The sequence below is a fragment of the Pinus tabuliformis genome, chromosome 6 (assembly GCF_031772625.1).
Source record: "Pinus tabuliformis cultivar Carrire ecotype Pingquan chromosome 6, CPIR1, whole genome shotgun sequence".
Classification (NCBI taxonomy): Eukaryota; Viridiplantae; Streptophyta; class Pinopsida; order Pinales; family Pinaceae; genus Pinus; species Pinus tabuliformis.
Genome location: NC_142292.1, coordinates 93,926,966 through 93,947,468, shown reverse-complemented (window position 1 = coordinate 93,947,468; position 20,503 = coordinate 93,926,966). Strand labels below are relative to the sequence as shown.

Here is a 20,503-nt window from a genome sequence, read left to right as displayed (position 1 = left end):
TAAAAGGCAGATTTTGTCTGCTCAGAATGTTTTGCAACATTCACTGTCTGATGGGGCCCTCCCTGTTTCTTCTATTCAGAAGCAATCCTCTGTCGGCAATCTTTCTTCATGTGGTCGAACTTGTGACAATAATTACACTGCACATTTTTCTTCCTAGCAGGATCAAAGGCTGAGAAAAACCTTTCTGCTGAAAGGACTGAGAGGACTGATATTTGGCAGCAAAAGCATTTTCTGAGGAGGCTGATGAAGCACCACTACCAAACTGTTGTTTCCAACGACCCTGTTGCATGAGTTTGGTGCATAACTCTAGAAACTTCAGATCAACATTAGTGGAGGTAATGTTGAGTGTTTCTATGAAGTGCTCATAAGATTGTGGTAGACTTTTCAGAGTGATAACTACCATATCTTCTTCCTCCATGGTCCGACCAATGGCTTCAAGCTGATCTCGAATGTCTTTAATCTTGTTAAAGTGTTCCTGTAAAGACATATGTTCGTCCATCATGATGGAGAACAACTGATTCTTGAGAAAGAAAGCTCTGCTCTTGTCGGATGTCTCGTGCAATTCCTTTAAATGTTGTCAGATCTCGACAGCTGTCTTGCCAGAAGGAATCTGCAGTAATTGATCATCAGTCACAGAGAGCTTGAAAAGCATAACGGCCTCTCAATTTCGATCATCAAACTTATCTTGATCGGTGCCAGCTGTACCAGGACGGAGCTCTTTGTTCAGAACGAGCTGATCAAGACGCCTATATTCAAAAATGGTCAACATTCTCTGTTTCCAGATGTTATAATTTGTGCCATTAAAGTGCTGACTGCCTTCCAACATCAGATTTGTTAGCGAAGCCATCTGCACGTTTCCCAACAACAAAGGAGTCTGGCTTGGATTTCAATGCAAATGCAAGCTGATCTGGACAATCTAACAGGTACAAAAAAATCCCCACATTCAATAATTACTCCTACGTAAAACATGCATTTGCAGGTACCAAAAATACACGTCCAATCTGCGGCTTCTGAAAAAACAAAAACAAAAAAAACTGAAATGGGAATGTCAAGAAATGTATGACACAGTCCCTTGAGATAATATCCCAGGAATAAGCTACCAAATCAGACTTCCGTAGTTAGGCCATATGTCCAGCCCAGCAAAGTACACACAAGTTCGAACTATGCAAAAAAAAAAGAGGGCACCATACGAGCTAATATATATAAATATATTGGTTTAGGACAGAACGTGGTAAAAATATCAAACCACAAAGAGCCGAACGTGCAGAGAGCAGTTTTACGGAGGCGTTTTCTAGAGGTTGTATTACGCCAAACAGAGAAACCGTCGAAGCATCAATCGACCATACTAATCCCTTGTTTTCTGAGCAATTACGGCTGGGCTGCCCAGTGTTTTGTTCTCCGATGACTTTGACCACGTTTGTTGTTCGGATAAAACAGCCTGGAAAAGACAACTTTAACATGCACAGAAACGTGACTTTGAACATGCGGCAACGCGACCAATTACCTCAGATCAGGCAGAATATCGCACATATAATGACAGAGTTCCGAGCAGAAAGAGGACGCACGTCGTTCTTCGCCAGTGTTACCATCGACAGCAGGCAACATCAACGTTTCTAACTCGGGCGACTCGTGCACGGTGGCTGACTGCACACCTTAAACAAAGAAACCATCGAAGCATCAATCGACCATACTAATCCCTTGTTTTCTAAGCAATTATGGCTGGGTTGCCCAGTGTTTTGTTCTCCGATGACCTTTACCACGTTTGTTGTTCAGATAAAACAGCCTACAAAAAACAACTTTAACGTGCACAGAAATGTGACTTTGAACATGCGGCAATGTGACCAGTTACCACAGATCAGGCAGAATATCACACATATAATGACAGAGTTCCGAGCGGGAAGGGGACGCACGTCATTCTTCGCCAGTGTTACCATCGACGGCAGGTGACAGCAGCGTTTCTAACTCAGGCGGCCCGTGCACGGTGGCTGACTGCATGCCTTCCTGTAGTGACTCGTCCGTTGTCGTGAGCTTCTGCCAGGGGCGCAGTGTTGATAACGGTGCTAACGGGAGTCAAACGGAGAAAATTGTCCGCAGGAGTCAAGAAGCGTCTCGAGGTGCAGTCGCAACGGGAGCTTGATGACAGGTCGTGCACGCTGGTGAACTTCAACAGTGATCACTCACATGGCAGTAACGACCATACAACTTAAGAGAATCCAAATATTTTGATCCACTGGCCACTTATTCACGCCTTCCAGATGCAGAATACGCCCAGCCACTCGAATCCAAGTTTTAAAAAAAATTCCCACAATGCACATATACAATAGACACTGAAACTCCTAGGTTTGATCCCCACGACTTGTCCTTCAGGTACTGGAGATCTCAGAATAGGAGCGAAAAAATCCACACCCGCTGTAACCCGAAATTACACCAAATCCGACCCAACACTACACAGAAAAAAATTCCAGATTCCTAGAGAGCTATTTCGAAATGAAGCAAAATTTTCTAAATAATGAAAAATTATTTCGAAAAAATACCTAAGCTCTGATACCATAATCAATGAATGAATTGAATTGATTTACATGAGCAAATGAAGCTCAATAAGTAATACAGAGATATTTACAGAAATAGAAACATCAAGTTTCTATTAGGAAATAGAAACAACCAGTTTCTTCTAAGAAACTGCTAAAAGATAAAACTAGAAACAGCTAATAAGAATGAGCATTAATCACTAAATAACATACATAGCATTATTCTAATACACAGAACTCAAGTAAGTGAATCATCACAAAGAGAGTGTGATTTTCTCTAAAGTGCGAGTGGCTCAATGGACCAAGAGCACAAAGAAGGAGAAGTGCGAGTGGCTCAATAGACCAGGAGCACAAAGAAGGAGAAGTGTGAGTGGATTGAGGGCGAATCCAGGAGACTGAGTGGAGGAAATAGCAAGGCCAAGTTGTTGGAGGGAGATCGACTTGATCTAGAGGAAGTCGAATTGCTAGGCAAGAAATTTTTCCCTAGTGCGCAGTAGTGACATGAAAGGAGTGCACAAGTTGATTTTGTTGGCTGATTATTTAGGCCAATTTCTTCTAAAGGTTCATTTCCTTGAGGTTGAATTCCTTGGGCCAAATTCATTTTGTGGGAGCTGAGTTACGAGTTCTAAATATTCTATTTTTTCCTTCTATCTCTATGCATTGAAAACCCAAATTTTCTAGAATAATAGATGATGTATAATTGTTGTGGGTGAATTATTTTTACAATGTGTGATTGATTTCTTTGCATTAATTTCTGCTACATATATTTATTTCTAGAAGTTAAAAATACCGGTGATTTTATTTTTCAGTGATTCAGTGTTTATTTGGGTAAATAAATAAATTGATGAGGATAAATAAATTGTCGGGAGAAAATAAACCTTGTTGGTATTCAAGAATTTACATGGATGACCAGTAAAAAAAATTAAAAAATAAAAAATAAAAAAATCTAGACAAGTTCAACAAGCCATTAGTTAGTTGTTATCAAGCCATTAGATAAGATTTATTTTTGGCTAGCCTCCCCTCTAGCAAATGGTTATAGTCTCATGAGATAATTGCCATCAATAAAGAACTTTCATTTGCAAATCTGTGTTGAATTTTTTTTGTACATTGTGCGGATTGGCTTCCACTATTGTTTCATTTCTTTATTATTGTTATATACGTTTAAATCTAACATATTTCCTAACATATAGGATCATACTAAAGCTAATGAACTAAGCCATTGAAGGGAAACATAGTCACATGTAGGAGGCAAACTAGGAAGCAATCCCACTTGGCCTTTTTGTTTGCAAGTGGATTGTTCCAAGAAGGGTTAGGCTATTTCAACAAAATGCTTAACTCAGGGAGGGAACTTGTGTTGAGAAATCTAGGGCAGCTACATTAGGTGATTTCTCTTACTTTGATAACTGCTTGTGATGTATTTTTCTAAGTTACCAGAATTCGGATACGGATACGGATCTGGATACGGCAAGAGTACGTCACGTTCAAAAAAATAAAATATAATAATATTTTTTAAATTTTAAAAAACACTTTAGAGTTCAAAAATCAAATACTCCATGAAACCATCAAACACTTTTAGAACTGAAACCATTAGATATATTATAAATATGAAGACTGAAATGATGCATCCTCCCTCATACAAAGTAACAAAAGGGATCATAATATCATAAATGATAATAGTAAATACATTCGCACATCCTCAAATGGATCTACATTATCTTCTGCATATTGCAACTCTACATCATGAATAGATGATGGGGATCCTAGAATGTAGGAAGTTGCATCAGTAGGTTGGAGTGGTGGTGGAAAAATATCCTCAAGTAGGTTGAGGTGAGTCATGGCATTCAGTGTCAGGTTCAAGTCAGAGATCCCAGGCTCCACATCCGACATCCTGCTCGAACCTTTTTTATACTCTGGTTCAACATGTGATAGAAAGCGGACGTTGGAATGAACATTCACAAGATCCTCAGCCTTTGCTACTCCCAGCCTGTTTCGCTTCACTGAATGGATGAAGCCATATGTACTCCAATTCCCTTCAACTCATGAAGAACTAGTAACCTGTGATAACAACCTGGTGGCTAGAGTAGAGAGATGAATGTTATCCCCGCCATGGAAGCCCCACCAAGTAATAGGATCAAGATGCCCTCGATCATCCATAGCTATTGGATCTAAAATGCTACCAGTAGATTGTACAAACCCTCCAAATTCTTGGCGTACTTCCATTGCAACTCCCATATCTCTATAAATTTTCCTCAAAGCTATCTTGCATCCTTGTACCACTTCAAAATCCTTGTTTGCGTTGTTCTACCAGATAAAGACAAAATTTTGGAATGATAATATTTAGGGTGCAATGCATATGCCAAAAGGTGTAATGGTGGTCATTTTGTTCCACCTTTCTGTAACTATGTCCTTCACTAAATAATAGAATGTTTCATAAGGCTCATTTTCACTTGCCCTGATAATTTCCCTTATCCTCTCCAACATACTATCAATGTTTTCATAAACTTCCCCCAAGCAAGTTGTATCTGTATCAAATGCCCTGATCAAGGTTAAGATTGGTTCAATGAACCATAGAAGGTATTGGATATTGTCCCACCATGCATCATCAAGAATGACGGACTTGACTTTTTGCCCTCTATCAAAAGTGGAAGTCCTCCATGATTCCCAAAGAGGGTCAATGACCATTGCTTGTAATACTTGTTTCACCTCCACAAGCCTCTTTATGACAAAAGTGTGGGAGGCAAAACAAGTTTCAGCAACTTACAAGTTTCAAAAAGTCAAATCTCAAATGAGAAATCATATATAAATTTCTAATTAGAATTAAGAATTTCCAATACAAATAATATTGATTAAAAAAAGAGTACCTTCAGTAGCTCCAACTTTGCAAAACCCCGATAAATGGCTTGGGACATTGAATGATTGGTTATGAACATTTGGATTTTTTTTGTTGCTACATATATTTCATTAATCCATTCAATCTCACCAATCTTGGCAAGCATAAGGTTCAATGAATGTACTACACATAGAGTCCAAAAGATGTAATCATATCAACCCTCCACAATCAAACCTACAGCTTTACAAACCTATGCGTTGTCCATAATGACTTGGACAACATTATGTGGCCCCACACTTTCTATTGCGTCAATAAGAATTGTGGATATGAAAGATGCATCTTTGTCTATTCCACTACAATCAACAGCCTTCAAAAACATTGCCCCTTGGGAGCATACTGCAACAACATTAATTAATGGATGGTTTCTTTGGTCTCTCCATCCATCAAAAATGATAGACACACCTGTTTCTGCCCGTGTATATCGGATTGCATGTAGCTGTCTATCCACGGATTGTGTCTCTGATGCCAACAAAGTAGTGCAGGCCTTTTCATATCTAGGGCTTTTGTACCCTTTTGGCACTTCATTAACAACCTTAATCATTTGTTGCCAATAAGGGGAACGCACCAAATAGAAAGTTAGCCCATTTGCAAAGATGCAACGAGCTACATGTTCACCGGCTATGTCTCTAAGTTGATTATTGAAAGCTGCTTCGAGAGGGCCTAGAGTGGGCCTTTTATTAGCTCTAGCAGTAGGCCTAGATAGCAATGGAGGCCTAGTTGTAGAGCTTTGCACATGGTGTTTTCCCTTAGTAAGCTCCTATCAGCAGCTTCTCGCAAAGATGCATAGAATTTCATTTTTCCAAGACTCAAACCTTTGCCAGGTTTTCCATTTGCATCTTTTGGCCTAGTGCATACTTGCACCCCTGTGTTAGTTTGACCAGTGAGATGGGCCTTCACTCTAGTATATGATCCATTTTTGATATATTGGCATTCATTGCACTTCCATTTAAATGACCACCTCTGGGATTTTTTTCCAATAATCTCCACATATTGCCATAGAGGAGATTTTGGGTCTGTTTTGATGACTTCCCCTTCACTCTGTTCATGCTGTGATGGTTCCATAATGATAAAGGTCTATAGGTTACCTTACTGCATATAAAATTCAAATTATAATATATTAATATATTATCAATACACAATTAAAAATAAAAATACACTGTTAACTAATTTGTTAAGTTGCTTTGATTGAATCTATGTATCATGTTTTTCAATCCAATTATTTTACATAGTTATATAGTTTTTCAATCCAATTAAGAGGCATAGTTATATAATCCAAGAATGATCACAACTAGATTTTTAAACAATATATAATATAACTATATAACAATGGCATATAAATATATTTCACTAAACTATAAACTATATATTAATATAACTATGTGTTGATTTGGGGTAGCATTGGATGTGCTCTAGCCATGAAAATTGGTGGAGAGTCTAAAGCACATGAGATCTCCAAGACCCAGAAATGATTTGGACAAATTGTACCCGGTTTGGGAGATATTAAAATAATTAATATTTTAATGGAGTTCCTAGGTCTAAACTTAAGAAAAATAAAATATTAATGGGTATTAATATAAAACTGGGTTAGAAGGTTCAAAAGTCATGGATCAAGCCAAATCTAATCTTAGTCGTTGATTAGAGATTTAATCTTAGTCGTTGGTTAGAGATTTAATCTCAGTCGTTGAAGGAGCAACAAGAAAAGTATAAGAGGAGGCTTGAGGGTCAATTGGAGAACACATCAGAGTGATCAGTCATTCATTTTGCTAGAACGGCGTTGCTAAGCAAAATTGAATCAGTGATCAGCAACGAAGGGCAGTGAGTACTGGACAGAGAGGCAGAGACAATACTGAGAGACCAGCGTAGAAGCAGGGATAGCGAGAATAGCAGCCAGTTCAGGCCACATAGAGCCCAGCAGAGACAGCGCAGAGGCCAGAGGGACTGTGTCATCCACACAGAGGCTGTTGGAGTGACGCAGAGGGTCCCCGAGGCTGCGCAGTGCCTCAGAGGGCTGACGTAGAGGGTCCTGGGGCTGACGCAGGAGGCTGACATAGAGGCCAGAATGGCCAGCGCTGAGCTTCAGAGTCGCTAGAGAGGGTTTCGTGGAACAAGTTTTCTAAATACCTGTTTTCGAATATAGAGGTATTGTTGACGTGTATTTTTCTTTGTCGGGTGAGCTGGATAGGCACCCAGTTGTACTCAAGGAAATATTGCATAATAATATACCCTCAGAATAGCTACATCGGTTTTCCCGCATTGGGTTTTTCCGGGGACATTTGTCCAAAAATAACGATGTCACTTGTGTGTTTGTTTTCTTTCAGCTGATGATCTGTAGATGTTGTGACTGTATTGTGTTTATTTTAGTATTTAAATGTTTTAAATATTTTGTTCAGAATTTACAAGTAGAAGAAATAAACCAGCAGAATACAGATTAATTTTCTAACAGATAGACTTAGAAAATTCAACATGGTATCAAAACGTGGTTGTAGATCATAGGAGAGCTGAAGGCATCAACTAAGCAGAGCATTTGCAGCAGAATCAGTTGTCCCAAGTGACAGTAGTTGATCCTTCCAGAAGCGACAGAGGAAGGGTTGACACACGGGGACTACGTCATCACTGCAGCCAAAGAGAGGCCAGCGCAAAGGCTAAGGAGGGCAGGGAGAGGCTCATGCAGAGCCCAGGAGGGCTGACGCAGTTGGCTGAGGGAGTTGTTTTGCTGGTGTCGGGATTGCGCAGAGCCAAGAGGCTCAATCCTTCAATTGTTGGGGCAAAAGAAGCTGTGGGCAGTTTGCGGGAGCGAAGCTGGCGGGGTACTGTGGTTAGAACAGTACCTAACAGGGCAAAACCAAGGTAGAGGGAGTTGCTGCCCAGGCGGATTTCTAACCAAGGAATTTGGGTCAGTGTTGCAATTGCACAGATGATCGGAGAGGAGCAACTTGACAGTTGGCAAAAGGGTTTCTAGGAGGGAAATCAGGACTTAGAGGGAGTCTAGAAGAGAACTTCCAGACAAAAAGTAAAGAGACTCAGCAGGAGTCGAACCGAGAACTTCCAGGCGGGAAGTAAAGAGACTCAGCAGCAGTCGAACTAAGAACTTCCAGGCGGGAAGTAGAGAGACTCGAAGAAGTTGATAGAGAAGAGCAGCGAGATGGTTTTGAATGGGTTGAGAGATCAGAACAGGCTGGACGGAGAGTCCAACTTTGTGGTCTGGAAGGCTAGGATCTTGTCCTAGACATACATCGTATCAAGGGCTTCGCCTTGAGAGTGATGGCTATCCCAGTTGACCCGGTAGCTAATGAAAGGTACGAGGAGGCAATGGCTAAGGCAAAGTGTATCATCCTTGATGGGGTCAAGGATCATGTGGTCCCACATATTGCCAAGAAGGAAACGGCAAAGGACATGTGGATCACTTTGAAGACATTGTACCAACATACTTCCATGCAGAGGAAGATGCTCCTAGAGAATCAGCTAAGGTCATACCAGATGCAGAAGGGAGAGCAGATAGATGTCTTCCTAGGTTGGTTGAAGGAGATCTGTGACCAACTGAATTCCATAAGGGCCATGCCGGATCAGGAGTTGATGGTAAGGACCGCACTTAACGCAATCTCCAAGGATTGGGAGACATTTTTCCAGAGCATACTGGGCAGGACGAGTCTTCCAGATTGGGAAGAACTGTGGGCGAGTCTTCGTCAAGAAGAGATCAGATGGTTGACCAAGGCAGGGAGTAGCAGCAAAGGGGTCAAGTTCAAAAAGGAAGAGGAAGAGGATGCGGCTCTAGCATCTGCGAGAAAGCAGTAGAAGAGGAAGAAGAAGGACCTCACCAAGGTCAAGTGCTTCCATTGTGGGGAACTAGGTCACTATGCGAACCAGTGTCTGAGGAAGAAGAGTAAGGGAGACGCTTTTGACTCAAAGGCAACGCTAGCGAGGATGGAGAAAGAAGTCGAGTAGGATGACGATTGCGCCATGAGTGCTCACATGCCACTCGAGAAGAAGTGGGGAGACATCGAGTTGTAGTTAGGAGAACTACAGGCGATGAGGGGCAGGATCCTTGAGGTACCCAACCTCTTGGATTATACCTTGCTATGAGAACCCCGAAGAGTAGCAAGACTGGCTGATGTCGGTAGAGACGAATGCAGATAAAGCGACGGAGAGTGATAGAGTGCAGGATTCCCCGGGCAAAGTGAGGCTAGCAGGTTGCACCAATGCAGGATGGCACAGAGGTGTGCAACAATGCGAGATGTAGGGAGTTGTTGCAGCAACGCAGAGGCCAGTAGAGGGAGCGCTTGTTAGCGAAAGAGAGAGCTTCAGCATCGGGAATGTTTCTAGCCTGACTGGGATGTCAGAAGTTGGGTGGATCAGTTACTTACTTCTCAGTAACTGAGTTGCAGTGCAATAGCACGATGTAGCTTGATGAGAGGGGGATGCATCGCAGATGCAGTGTTGGGAGGATGGACCAGCAGCAGCACGAATGCAGAGGGAGTTGTCGTACAGATGCAACAGTGGTAGAGGCAAAGCCATGCGTAGCAGTACAAGATGCAGCAGTGCAGAGGATGTTGGGCAAGGAGGTCTAGCATCGACACAGGTAACGGTGCCGGATAATCAGAGTGATGCTTAGTGAGGAGTATTACTAGAGCACAGTCCTCGCTAAGAGGGAGTGTTGATTTGGGGAAGCATCAGATATTCTCTAGCGAAGAAAATTGGTGGAGAGGCTAAAGCACATGAGATCTCCAACACCCAAAAATGGTTTGGACATATTGTATACAGTTTGGGAGATATTAAAATAATTAATATTTTTAATGGAGTTCCTAAGTTTAAACTTAGGAAAAATAAAATATTAATGGGTATTAATATAAAACTGGGTTAGAAGGTTCCAAAAGTCATGGATCAAGCCAAATCTAATCTTAGCCATTGATTAGAGATTTAATCTCAGACGTTGAAGGACCAACGAGAAAAGTATAAGAGGAGGCTTGAGGGTCAGTTGGAGAACACACCATATTGATCAGTCATTCATTTTGCTAGAGCAAGGTTGCTAAGCAAAATTGAATTAGTGATCAGCAGCGAGGGGCAGTGAGTACTGGACAGAGAGGCAGAGACAGTACTGAGAGACCAGCACAGAAGTAGGGAGAGCGAGAGCAGCAGCCAATTCAGGGCACGCAAAGACAGTGCAAAGGCTAGAGAAACTGCGTCATCCATGCAAAGGCTACTGGAGTGATGCAGAGGATCCCAGAGGCCACGCAGTGCCTCAGAGGGCTAACGCAGAGGGTCCTGGGGCTGACGCAGGTCAGCAGGAGGCTGACACAAAGGCCAAAAGGGTCAGCGCTGAGCTTCAGAGTTGCCGAAGAGGGTCTTGTGGGACAAGTTTTCTGAATACCTGTTTTCAAATATAGAGGTATTGTTGCCGTGTATTTTTTCTTTGTCAAGTGAGCCGATTAGTCACCTAGTTGTACTCAAGGAAATACTGCATAATAATAAACCCTCAGAATAGTTGCACCGGTTTTCCCGCATTGGGTTTTTCCAGGGACATTTGTCCAAAAATAACGGTGTCACTTGTGTGTTTGTTGTCTTTCAGTTGATAATCTATAGATGTCATGACTGTATTGTGTTTATTTCGGTATTTAAATGTTTTAAATAGTTTGTTCAGAATTTAAAAGTAGAAGAAATAAACCAGCAAAATACAGATTAATTTTCTAATGGATAGACTTAGAAAATTCAACACTATGGCATATAAATCATTAAATTTGTGGATGCTTTCACTATAACTAGAATTCTAACTTAATAAGTTAATATAGTTGCTATAGGGATTATAGAATTCTAACCTAAGGGTCGAGGCATAGTGATAATATATATAAACCACGAACGAGTGAACTGTGAACTAGTATATTTAACGAGTGAAATATATTTAAATTCCATGGCAACTATTAAACAGTGAACTAGTGGTAAACTCGTCCATAAAACTCGACGAGTGCGTAGTGGAGCAGTGGTAAACCCGACCATAAAACTGTAAATGAAACAGACTACAACCATACCTTGGTTTCATCATCCGGTGATGAATAAACCCGACTGACCAATGATGAATAATGTCGACACCGAACGATGACGCAAGTGATAGAAGCTATATTCTTCTCTGTTCCGCCTGTGATAGAAGTGTTCAATGCAACCTGTAGGTGATAGAAGCTTTGTTCCGCCTGTGATAGAAGTGTTAAACGCAGGTGTTAAGCTCTGTTCCGTGTCGATTCCTTGCTTAAGACTAACTAACAAATATATTTACACAAAAGACAAAACCTACCTTTAAACTTTGCGCACACTTAACCTTTACGCAAAAGACTGAAACCTAAAAATCTGGGCAGCAATTCCTTTTCCCTTTCATCGGCTCTGCCAAGCGTGTACGAGATGCGTTTCTAGCGTCAACGAGTCGTTTCCGTGTTTTTGTGAACCGCCACCTACCGTTTTTTGGCATATTCCAGCGAATCCTGGATCTTGCCCCCCCCCCCCCCCCTGCTGGATCCGATAACATAGGTATTTTTACTTAACTTGATTATCTTCTTCTTACACTTGATTATTGTTAGTGTTTTTTATCATCAAACAGCTAACAACAATAAAATCAAAGAAACAATCGGACACGAGATGTAGGCGATCAACAAGGGCCAAAACCTCTCCAACTGAGAGGAAAACCCACAAGAATTATTCTCTTCTTATAGAACTTCAATTAATGAATTCCAAGACCTATGACCCTTGACCAAGACCCTCCAAGGCCAAGTCAAACCTTCATTGCAGCAACTTTTGCAATTTCAACTTGCGCAGCAGATTCTTCTCAAACTTCAACCTACCCAACACATTCTTCTGCAACTTCGATATGCCCAGCAAACTCTTTTGCAACTTCGACCTGCCCAACAAATTCTTTTGCAACTTCAATATGCCCAGCAAACTCTTCTACAACTTCAACCTGCCTAGCAAATTCTTCTACAACTTCGACCTGCCCAACAAATTCCTTTGTCCGGCAAATTCTTCTGCCCAACAAATGTAGAAACCCTAATACGAGAGAGAGAGGGGTCCAAAAACTTCGTCTAGTTCTTCTCCTTCCTTTTCGTTCTTTTTCCAGCGTCTATCTTGAGAAGATCGAACTTGCTTGAGTGAGTGTCCAAGTGACGTCAAATTTCTTCTTATTTATAGGCTTGTGAGGAGTACGAATTGCTATCTTGAGGCCGACTTGTCCCTTCATGTAGGCCGGCTTGATCTTTGTGCCATGACGAGGTCTTGGAGGGTCTTTTGACTCTATTTTTACTCAATAAATTTTCTTTACAATATGTAACATGCCCAAATGGGTCTTCAATACATGACAATGACTCAATTGACTTTATGACAAACCTAGAGCACTAATTGGGTGCTTGACCTAAAAATAAATTTCTCTTGAGCATGAAACCCATGCCTCATGAACACAAATAATAAATTTATTTTTCTCTTTTCATTAAATCCATAAAATCACGATTACATATTTCATTATGAAGACTGAACTTAGTTACATATTTCAACAACTTGTACTCCATCTCACATTCAAACTAAAGCTAAAGAACACCATGCTAGCAGCTACTACTAGGTGGGTCTGAAAAGTAGAGGAATTATCAATCATAAGTCGGGGTGATTTCTCTTGTAGACCAAGTCTACTTCCCTAACAAAGTGCAATATCAACTAAGGAGACTTGGGTTTCTCAAACCAACAAGTGAGGTACATTTATTTTGGTGCATGGTATAATCTGCAACAACCATTCTATTTTGAAAACACATAAAAAAAAAAAAAAAAAAAAAAAATTAGATTAGGATTTACTTGCTGATTTTTACATCGTTATTTCATAAACAGCAAGAAAATAGCCTTGGGTTATTTTTTTTAAATAATGTGAAATTTTCACCAAGGATTGATACATTGAGTTAGCTTTAATATTGGACATTCTTACCCTCCTGAATCGAGTGACTTAAGTACAGATCTGACGGTTTTTATTTAAGTGCAGATCTGGGGTTTTGCTGGGTGTAACACAGGAAATATGCAACAAATATCAAGGTTCCCAGCTCCCAACAAGTAAGTAAACCATTTGGAACCTTGCTCTTTCCCTCTAGATTGAATTTATTTACAGATTTATTGATTTAGAGTCTAGAATACGCATTTCCCATCGACTTTTAAAGTCTATTTAAAGATTAGAATATTCTACATAAGATTCTAACATGTCCACATATATATAAGCTCTAGTAAAAACTAATTTACTAGGTTTGGTTAAAAAAATGTATTGGGCCTAGTTAAACAAAATACCAAGTTCGGTAAAAATAATTTACCTAGTCTTGGTAATTTTTTTTAGTTTATGACTTCTAATTCGATAGAACAAAAAATATATAATGTATATTGGAATAAAATATACAAATGAGTGACCACATATATAAATACGATCAAAGAGAGCTTTATGTCTTTTCACATAAGAAGTATGTATTTTTAATAAAATATTTACCTATGTATAATATATATTTTTTAATTTTATTATTTGTTTATATTATTTTATAGCATCTATGCCTATGCATATGCTTGTTTTTGTGTATAGAACAATTATAGTTGTAAAATTGTGGGAAATCAGAATGCACACGCCTACAAATTTATGAATGATGGCTATGGAGACGTAAGAATTAAAGTCTTCATTACAAACAATAAACGTACATCTCAGAAAGACAATGTAACAAGAATTATCTGGATTCACATCCAAAACAAAAGAGTTAAAAATCACCAAAACAACCACATCAACATTCTTATACAACACTTACTTTGCTCGTTCTAGTGCTTGCTCCGCTTCAAAACGCTCTCTCCAAGCATTGAATGTTTCCATTGTCACTGCTTCTCCATGTGGTACAACTATCTGGCAAGAGATATCATTCTTCAAGAACCATTTTAAAATTGGAAAACAAAACCTCATACTTCTAAATAGAAATTCACACCTTGTTAATAAATAATTTGGCAAGATTCCATAGTCTTGATATTAACATTGAAAAATAATAAAACGAATGTTCCAAACATCAACTAGATATTGCATTGCATCTTGAGAATGGTCTATCTTTCAAGCAAAAATTCACAAACTCTGTTCTGATAACAAGGTCGCATATCTAGCGTTCCCTGCCGCTTAGTTTCATTATTGAACTTTGAAAAGTATGAACCAATTTCTACATTTGAAAGTGAGTCTAATGTTTTGGTTTAGGATCCATTTCAATTAGAAAAAGTTTGTGTTTGATTCTCCAAGCATTGTATCCAGTGTATCTATGTATCATGACAACACTGTATTGTCCTACAAAACCAATGGAAGCTTGTTTTTCTTCTTTTTTTAAATGTCATTATCTAAACTTTTGATTAGGGATCCATATCCATTGAAAAAATATTTTACATTTGATTCTCCAAGTAATATATCTTTGTGTCACAAAAATACTTTGGGCCTAATGGTTAAGAACATGTGCTTAGCAAGTTCAAATTTAGAGTTGTTAGGTATGTACACCTTCCTAGATTTAGTAGTCAAATTGTTGCACAAAGGTAGGTCCATTGTCTCACACATAAGAGAGTCTCATGAGCCAATTTGGTGTAGGCTTGGCTATAACCTTAAAATCAACTTATTATTATTAATACTACTATATTATGGTACAAATAAATAAAAATGAATAATTTGTTGAACTCTTTCATTTATTTTTTAATAAATCTTTATATCTATTAATATAAAAACTTCATTGTTGTAACAACTTACGGTGAATTGCAACATATTTAATATGTTCGAGAGGGAAATTAGGTTTTGAACCTTTATAGTTATTTATGAAGAATGCTTTTATTAATAAATGAAATTGTGAAATTGATTAAATTTTACTTTTATAAGCAAGTTAAATAGTAAATAAACTTATATTTTTTCTTATAAATTATTTTTTGGTAAGTTATAATTGTGAGAATTTTGATTTATAAATTTTCACCCACTTTAAAATATTTAAATAATGAAATTTTGAAAATGTTGATAAATTATTAAATGTAATTTTATTTTATCAAAAAAAGTTAAAACTCATTAAAAAAATAAAATTTATCTAGTATATTATAAATAATTTAAATTATCTAATATATTATAAATAATTTAAATTTAAATTTCAACATATAAGAGAGAGAAATTTGGAGCATTCTCTTATTATTGATAATGGAGATTTGGAATAATAAAATATATTTTTAAAAATATATTGAAACAATTATTTAAGTAAAATGAGAATATTGCCTCAGAAAAGGTATTTCGTTAATATATACATGCATTAATTTGTTAAGTATATGTTAAGTTTCTTTAAAAATATTAAAAAAAAAAAAAAACTAATTTTAAGGAGTTAAATACTTTCACATAGATATAGAATCTTTATATTTGAAAAAATAAATTATTTAAAATATTAAAATAATAAAAAATATTATTTTTAAAAATATATTTATAATTTTTATAAAAAAACCTTATTGCTCTTCCGTTAAAAGATTTACACTTCTGGAAATAGATTATTCTTGAGCTAATATAAATGAAATGCATGCATGGCCGTGTGAAATAAATTATTTATCTGATATTTTTCATTTTTATTTTGACATATTTCAACAGTTTTTTTATTATATTGATTACATCCTTAAAAATATTATATTTAATCCTATAAGAATTAAACTAAATCTTTAACTTTAAATCATCTACCATTGTTGTTTTAAAACTTTTCCTGATATAAATAATTCTGTTATTATTAATAATTTTGTTATTGTTTTTTTCCTTATATGGTAAATTTTTATTTTTAGAATATTAATAGTTCAAATTTAACGATATTTATGATAAGAAAAAAATTAAAACCTTAGTATTAAAAAATTAAATATTTAATTATAAAATTTCATAATTTCGATATTATTAAAATTATTTCCTAATCAAGTAATGTACGTTCGTTTGCCTCTTGAATCGGGGTCGGGTTTCCTCCAAACTTTTAGTTGGTTTGTTGTTTTTCCAGTAATTAAAAAAAAGTGGCTTTTGATTGCATGTCAGTTACTCAGCGTTCGGATGTTAGGCATCACCATGATCTTTAGCACATAAAACAATAAATACGAGGCTTACCATTCCATAAATGGCATCATCATGATCTTTAGCACATAAAACAATAAATACGAGGCTTACCACTTGACATTTAATGTGAGTGAGATTAACCTGTCACTTATATGGTATATTGTCAGCATCACCCAATAAGACCATAAAAACCATAACCAATTAAAATGCAGATAAAAAGAAAATTAAAATATCTAAAAATAAATTAAAATAGTTTATAATGTGAACTTTAGAAATTACTGTTTAATTTTTTTTCAAACTCCAATTAATTCATAGTCAAACGCATATTGGATGCATAATACTTGCCTTGGGTCAGGGATAATAATGCATATCTAACTGAAAATACCAAGTAATCATTTTTACATCACTAAAATACATGGTTGAAATCACATGGAAGGAATTGGTAAAGAAATGTGTGTGCATGTGTGTATATATATACACACACAAAGAAAATATCAGTGTTACTTGGGAGTGGGAGCGAAAGCGGGGAGCGGGAGCGAAAACGGGTGCGTGAGCGACATTTTTAGAAGCTCCCGGTTTGGGAACGAATCCCGGAGCGATTTTTATATAATATATATATTTTTTATATTTTGATACATATATGTCAACAAAAACATATAAAATGATGAATTAGATATAAAAAACATAAAAAACATAGATTGATCATTTGAACCATATAACATCAATCATCTAGAAGTTATAATCTTCATCAACCACATCCACAAGTTAGTAACATACAACATATTGAGTCTCGTGAATCATGATTCATCAATCTTAAAGTTTCAACTTCAAGCTTTCAAAATTGAAAATTCAATATATAACATTTATCATCATTGATCACCAAAGTTGTACTTGTAAGCTAAGTTTAAACTTTAGCCATTACAAGAAATAATATCTAACATGAAATGAAATGTTATAAAATGAATTATGAAATGAAATGAAACAACTTTCACGAAGCATCATATTCATAATTTAGAATCATTACCAATGAGTTACAATTGCCAACTTCAAACTTCAAACTTAAATTGTCACAGTGATATATTGTTTACAAAAAATATCATTATGATATGAAAGAGTCAAGACTCAACAGTTATGAAAACTAATAGAAACTAGAAAAGACAAGTAAATTGTAAATCTATTATCTACTACTTCATGTGGCCCTTGCCACGAGAAGTGTCTAATGTATGAGCAGGTCGTGGTGGTGTTCTAGGAGTCTCCTCCCGCACAGACCGACAACAAGAACCAGAAGGCACATGCCCTCCACGTGAGGGTGTAGATGGAAGCGGCGACAGCAAAGGAACAAGACTCAGAACTCGAGCAATGCTACTGGATGGTGGAGGTGGCATGGTTGTTGCTTCATCTTCCTCTCTCATGAGTTCCGCTTCCAATTCTTCAAGATGTATAGTGTCATTCTCCAAATTATCATCCTCTGGGTGGTTGTCCCAAATTTTATATGTTGGATCCTCGTAAGCCCGATCACAGTAATGACTCAACAACCTCAAGTTGTAGTGCACATAAACCAAGCTTTCTACCCGGTTTTCATTGACTCTGTTTCTTTTCACATTATGTATGAAGTTGTAGGTGCTCCAACACCTCTCTGCAGAAGAAATATTTACAACTTGTGAGAGAACTTTTTTTGCCAATTTTGGCAAAAGTCCATGGCCGCCATATGATTCCCGCCATGTGAGAGCATTAAATCTGTCTCTATCTTCCATTGCATGAAAGGTACCAAACAAACCAGTGCAACTGAAGTATCTACCTAATTCAAGACCCACACTAGCACATTCCTCCTTGTCAGGTATCAACTTTTCTAATGCTTGCAAATATCCTATAGATACCTCTTCATCTATATGGGATTTGACCCTAACCCCACCCCATGGTGCAGGTTGGCCCAACCAAGATGTAGAGTGGTATTTTGGCGTAAGGATATACACCAAGCAATGTACTGGAACATTAAGTTTATCCCACCATATACACACACAATCGTGACTCAGTTTATACAAGTTGGGATCATTGTTATGAACAATATCTTTTATTTGCCCCAACATCGTATCCATTGCTCATACACCTCGCCAATCACTGGTTTATCTGTATCTGCAAACCGAATCATATGAAAAATGGGCTTGGTGAAATCCAATACTTGCCTCACGTGTGCCCAAAACATACCATCAAGAGCAGCCTCCTCCACCTGTTCAAAACCTTGCCTGTCAGCTGCATTTGTAGCCCTTTCCTTTAATCCCTGTCAGTGTGGACTTGATACCATGCTAGCTAATGACTTTCTTACCTTCAAAAGGCGCCTGAAGGTGAGGTGATAACTACCAAATCTAGTCCTCGCAATCTTCAACAACTCCAATCTTGAGTGACTGCGGAAAAGGGCATAGGTATTGCTATGATTTGTAATAACTTTTATCATTTGTTTGCCTCTCTTGTACAAATCACCAATCTATTTGTATTGTTCGTTTTTGTTCTTAACTATATCGTGCATCAAAAGGTTCATTGTGTGAACAAAACACCCAAACCAAAATATGTTGGGGTATTTATCCTCAATAATTGCTCACGCTGCCTTACAATTAGGAGCATTATCAGTGATGACTTAGATGACATTGTATGGCCCAATATGCTCAATTGCTTCAAGTAATGGTTCTGCAATGTTGATGCTGGTCTTGAACTTGTCTGAGTAATCATATGCTGAAAGAAAGATGGCACCACTAACAGACACAGCAAGAACATTTATCAATGGCTTGCCTTTTACATTTGTCCATCCATCAAATACAATGGACACCCCATGGTCAGTCCAAGAACTTGTCATTCTATTCAAAGAATGTGATATTTTTGCTTTTTCATGATCAAGTCCAGTGATTCTTGCCTTGTCATACCCAGGGCTCTTGTATCCTTTAGGGGCATCATTTATGGTAGAAACCATTTCGTGCCAATAAGGTGAGTGAAGAACATTGAATGGTATCCCACATGCATAGAGAAACCTGTAAACTTTTGAATCCACATCATTCCTACACCCTTCATCAAGGAAATCTGATATGCTTCTACGCCTTAAACTTGGTGACCCTGTGCCTCCATATCCACTGCCTTGGGAGGATGCTGAAGGACTTCTTTGTGCATGTGATTGTGAGCTTGGTTCAAAGAAACCTTTGATTTTTTACATTTGTATTGGGCTTCCTCCTCTTCCCTTAGGTATTTGGCTCTATCTGTTGCTGACACACCTGAACAAGTTTTGATTCCTATTTGTTTATCTCCATCCCATGGCCTTTTTCCACAGAGTTGCTTTCTGGCACGAGTGTATGAACCTATGTAATTATTGTTGCAATGGGGGCAATGAAATTTAGTGGTTCCACCCCCTTTCCCTGCTTCAGGCCTATTAACATATTTACACAATGGAGTTTGGTCTTGTTTAGTTTTTTGAGCTTACTCATGTTCACTCTCCTCCAGCTCCTCCTCACCGGCATTTTCATCAAATCCACTATGACCCCCTTCTTCATCCCCTTCTTCATTTTCAACCCTCCTTTTTCTACTCTCCAACACCATAATAACCAAAAAAGGAACCAAGAAGAAGAAACTGCCAAGAAATATAACCATGATGTTTGAATCTGCAAAAAAATGGAATGAGAATGGCATGGGAATGGGAAAAAAAATTATTTATAATTTTACTTATTTCATAATGAACATTAAAAAAAATTGCTAGAATAGAGCCTACGTCTTTGGACTCCAATCTCCCCTCCTTGCTTTCTCTTGCTCCTTGCTCCTTGGCACTTTCTCTCTCCTTGCACCTTGCTCCTTGACACTTGCTCTCTCCTTGCACCTTGCTCCTTGCTCTCACTCTCGCTCTCTCTTGCCCCTCACTCTCTCTTGCTCCTCACCCTCCCTTGCTCTTACTCTCACCTGCTCTCTCTTGCCCCTCACTCTCTCTTGCTCCTCACCCTCTCTTACTCTCCTCTTGCTCTCACTCTCACTCTCTTCTAAAACAATGAA

At 38.0% G+C, this 20,503-nt stretch overlaps 1 protein-coding gene across 2 annotated transcripts in view; it reads right to left on the bottom strand.

The window, feature by feature from the left end:
- The window catches only part of LOC149257413 (Ubiquitin-conjugating enzyme family protein), a 310,163-nt gene that overhangs the window by 103,396 nt on the left and 186,264 nt on the right, over window positions 1-20,503 (bottom strand). For both annotated transcript variants that reach the window (XM_089414286.1, XM_089414281.1), the window contains exon 8: window positions 14,211-14,302. In XM_089414286.1, coding sequence (XP_089270412.1) covers window positions 14,211-14,302 — 92 coding nt within the window. The remainder of the gene's footprint in view (window positions 1-14,210; window positions 14,303-20,503) is intronic.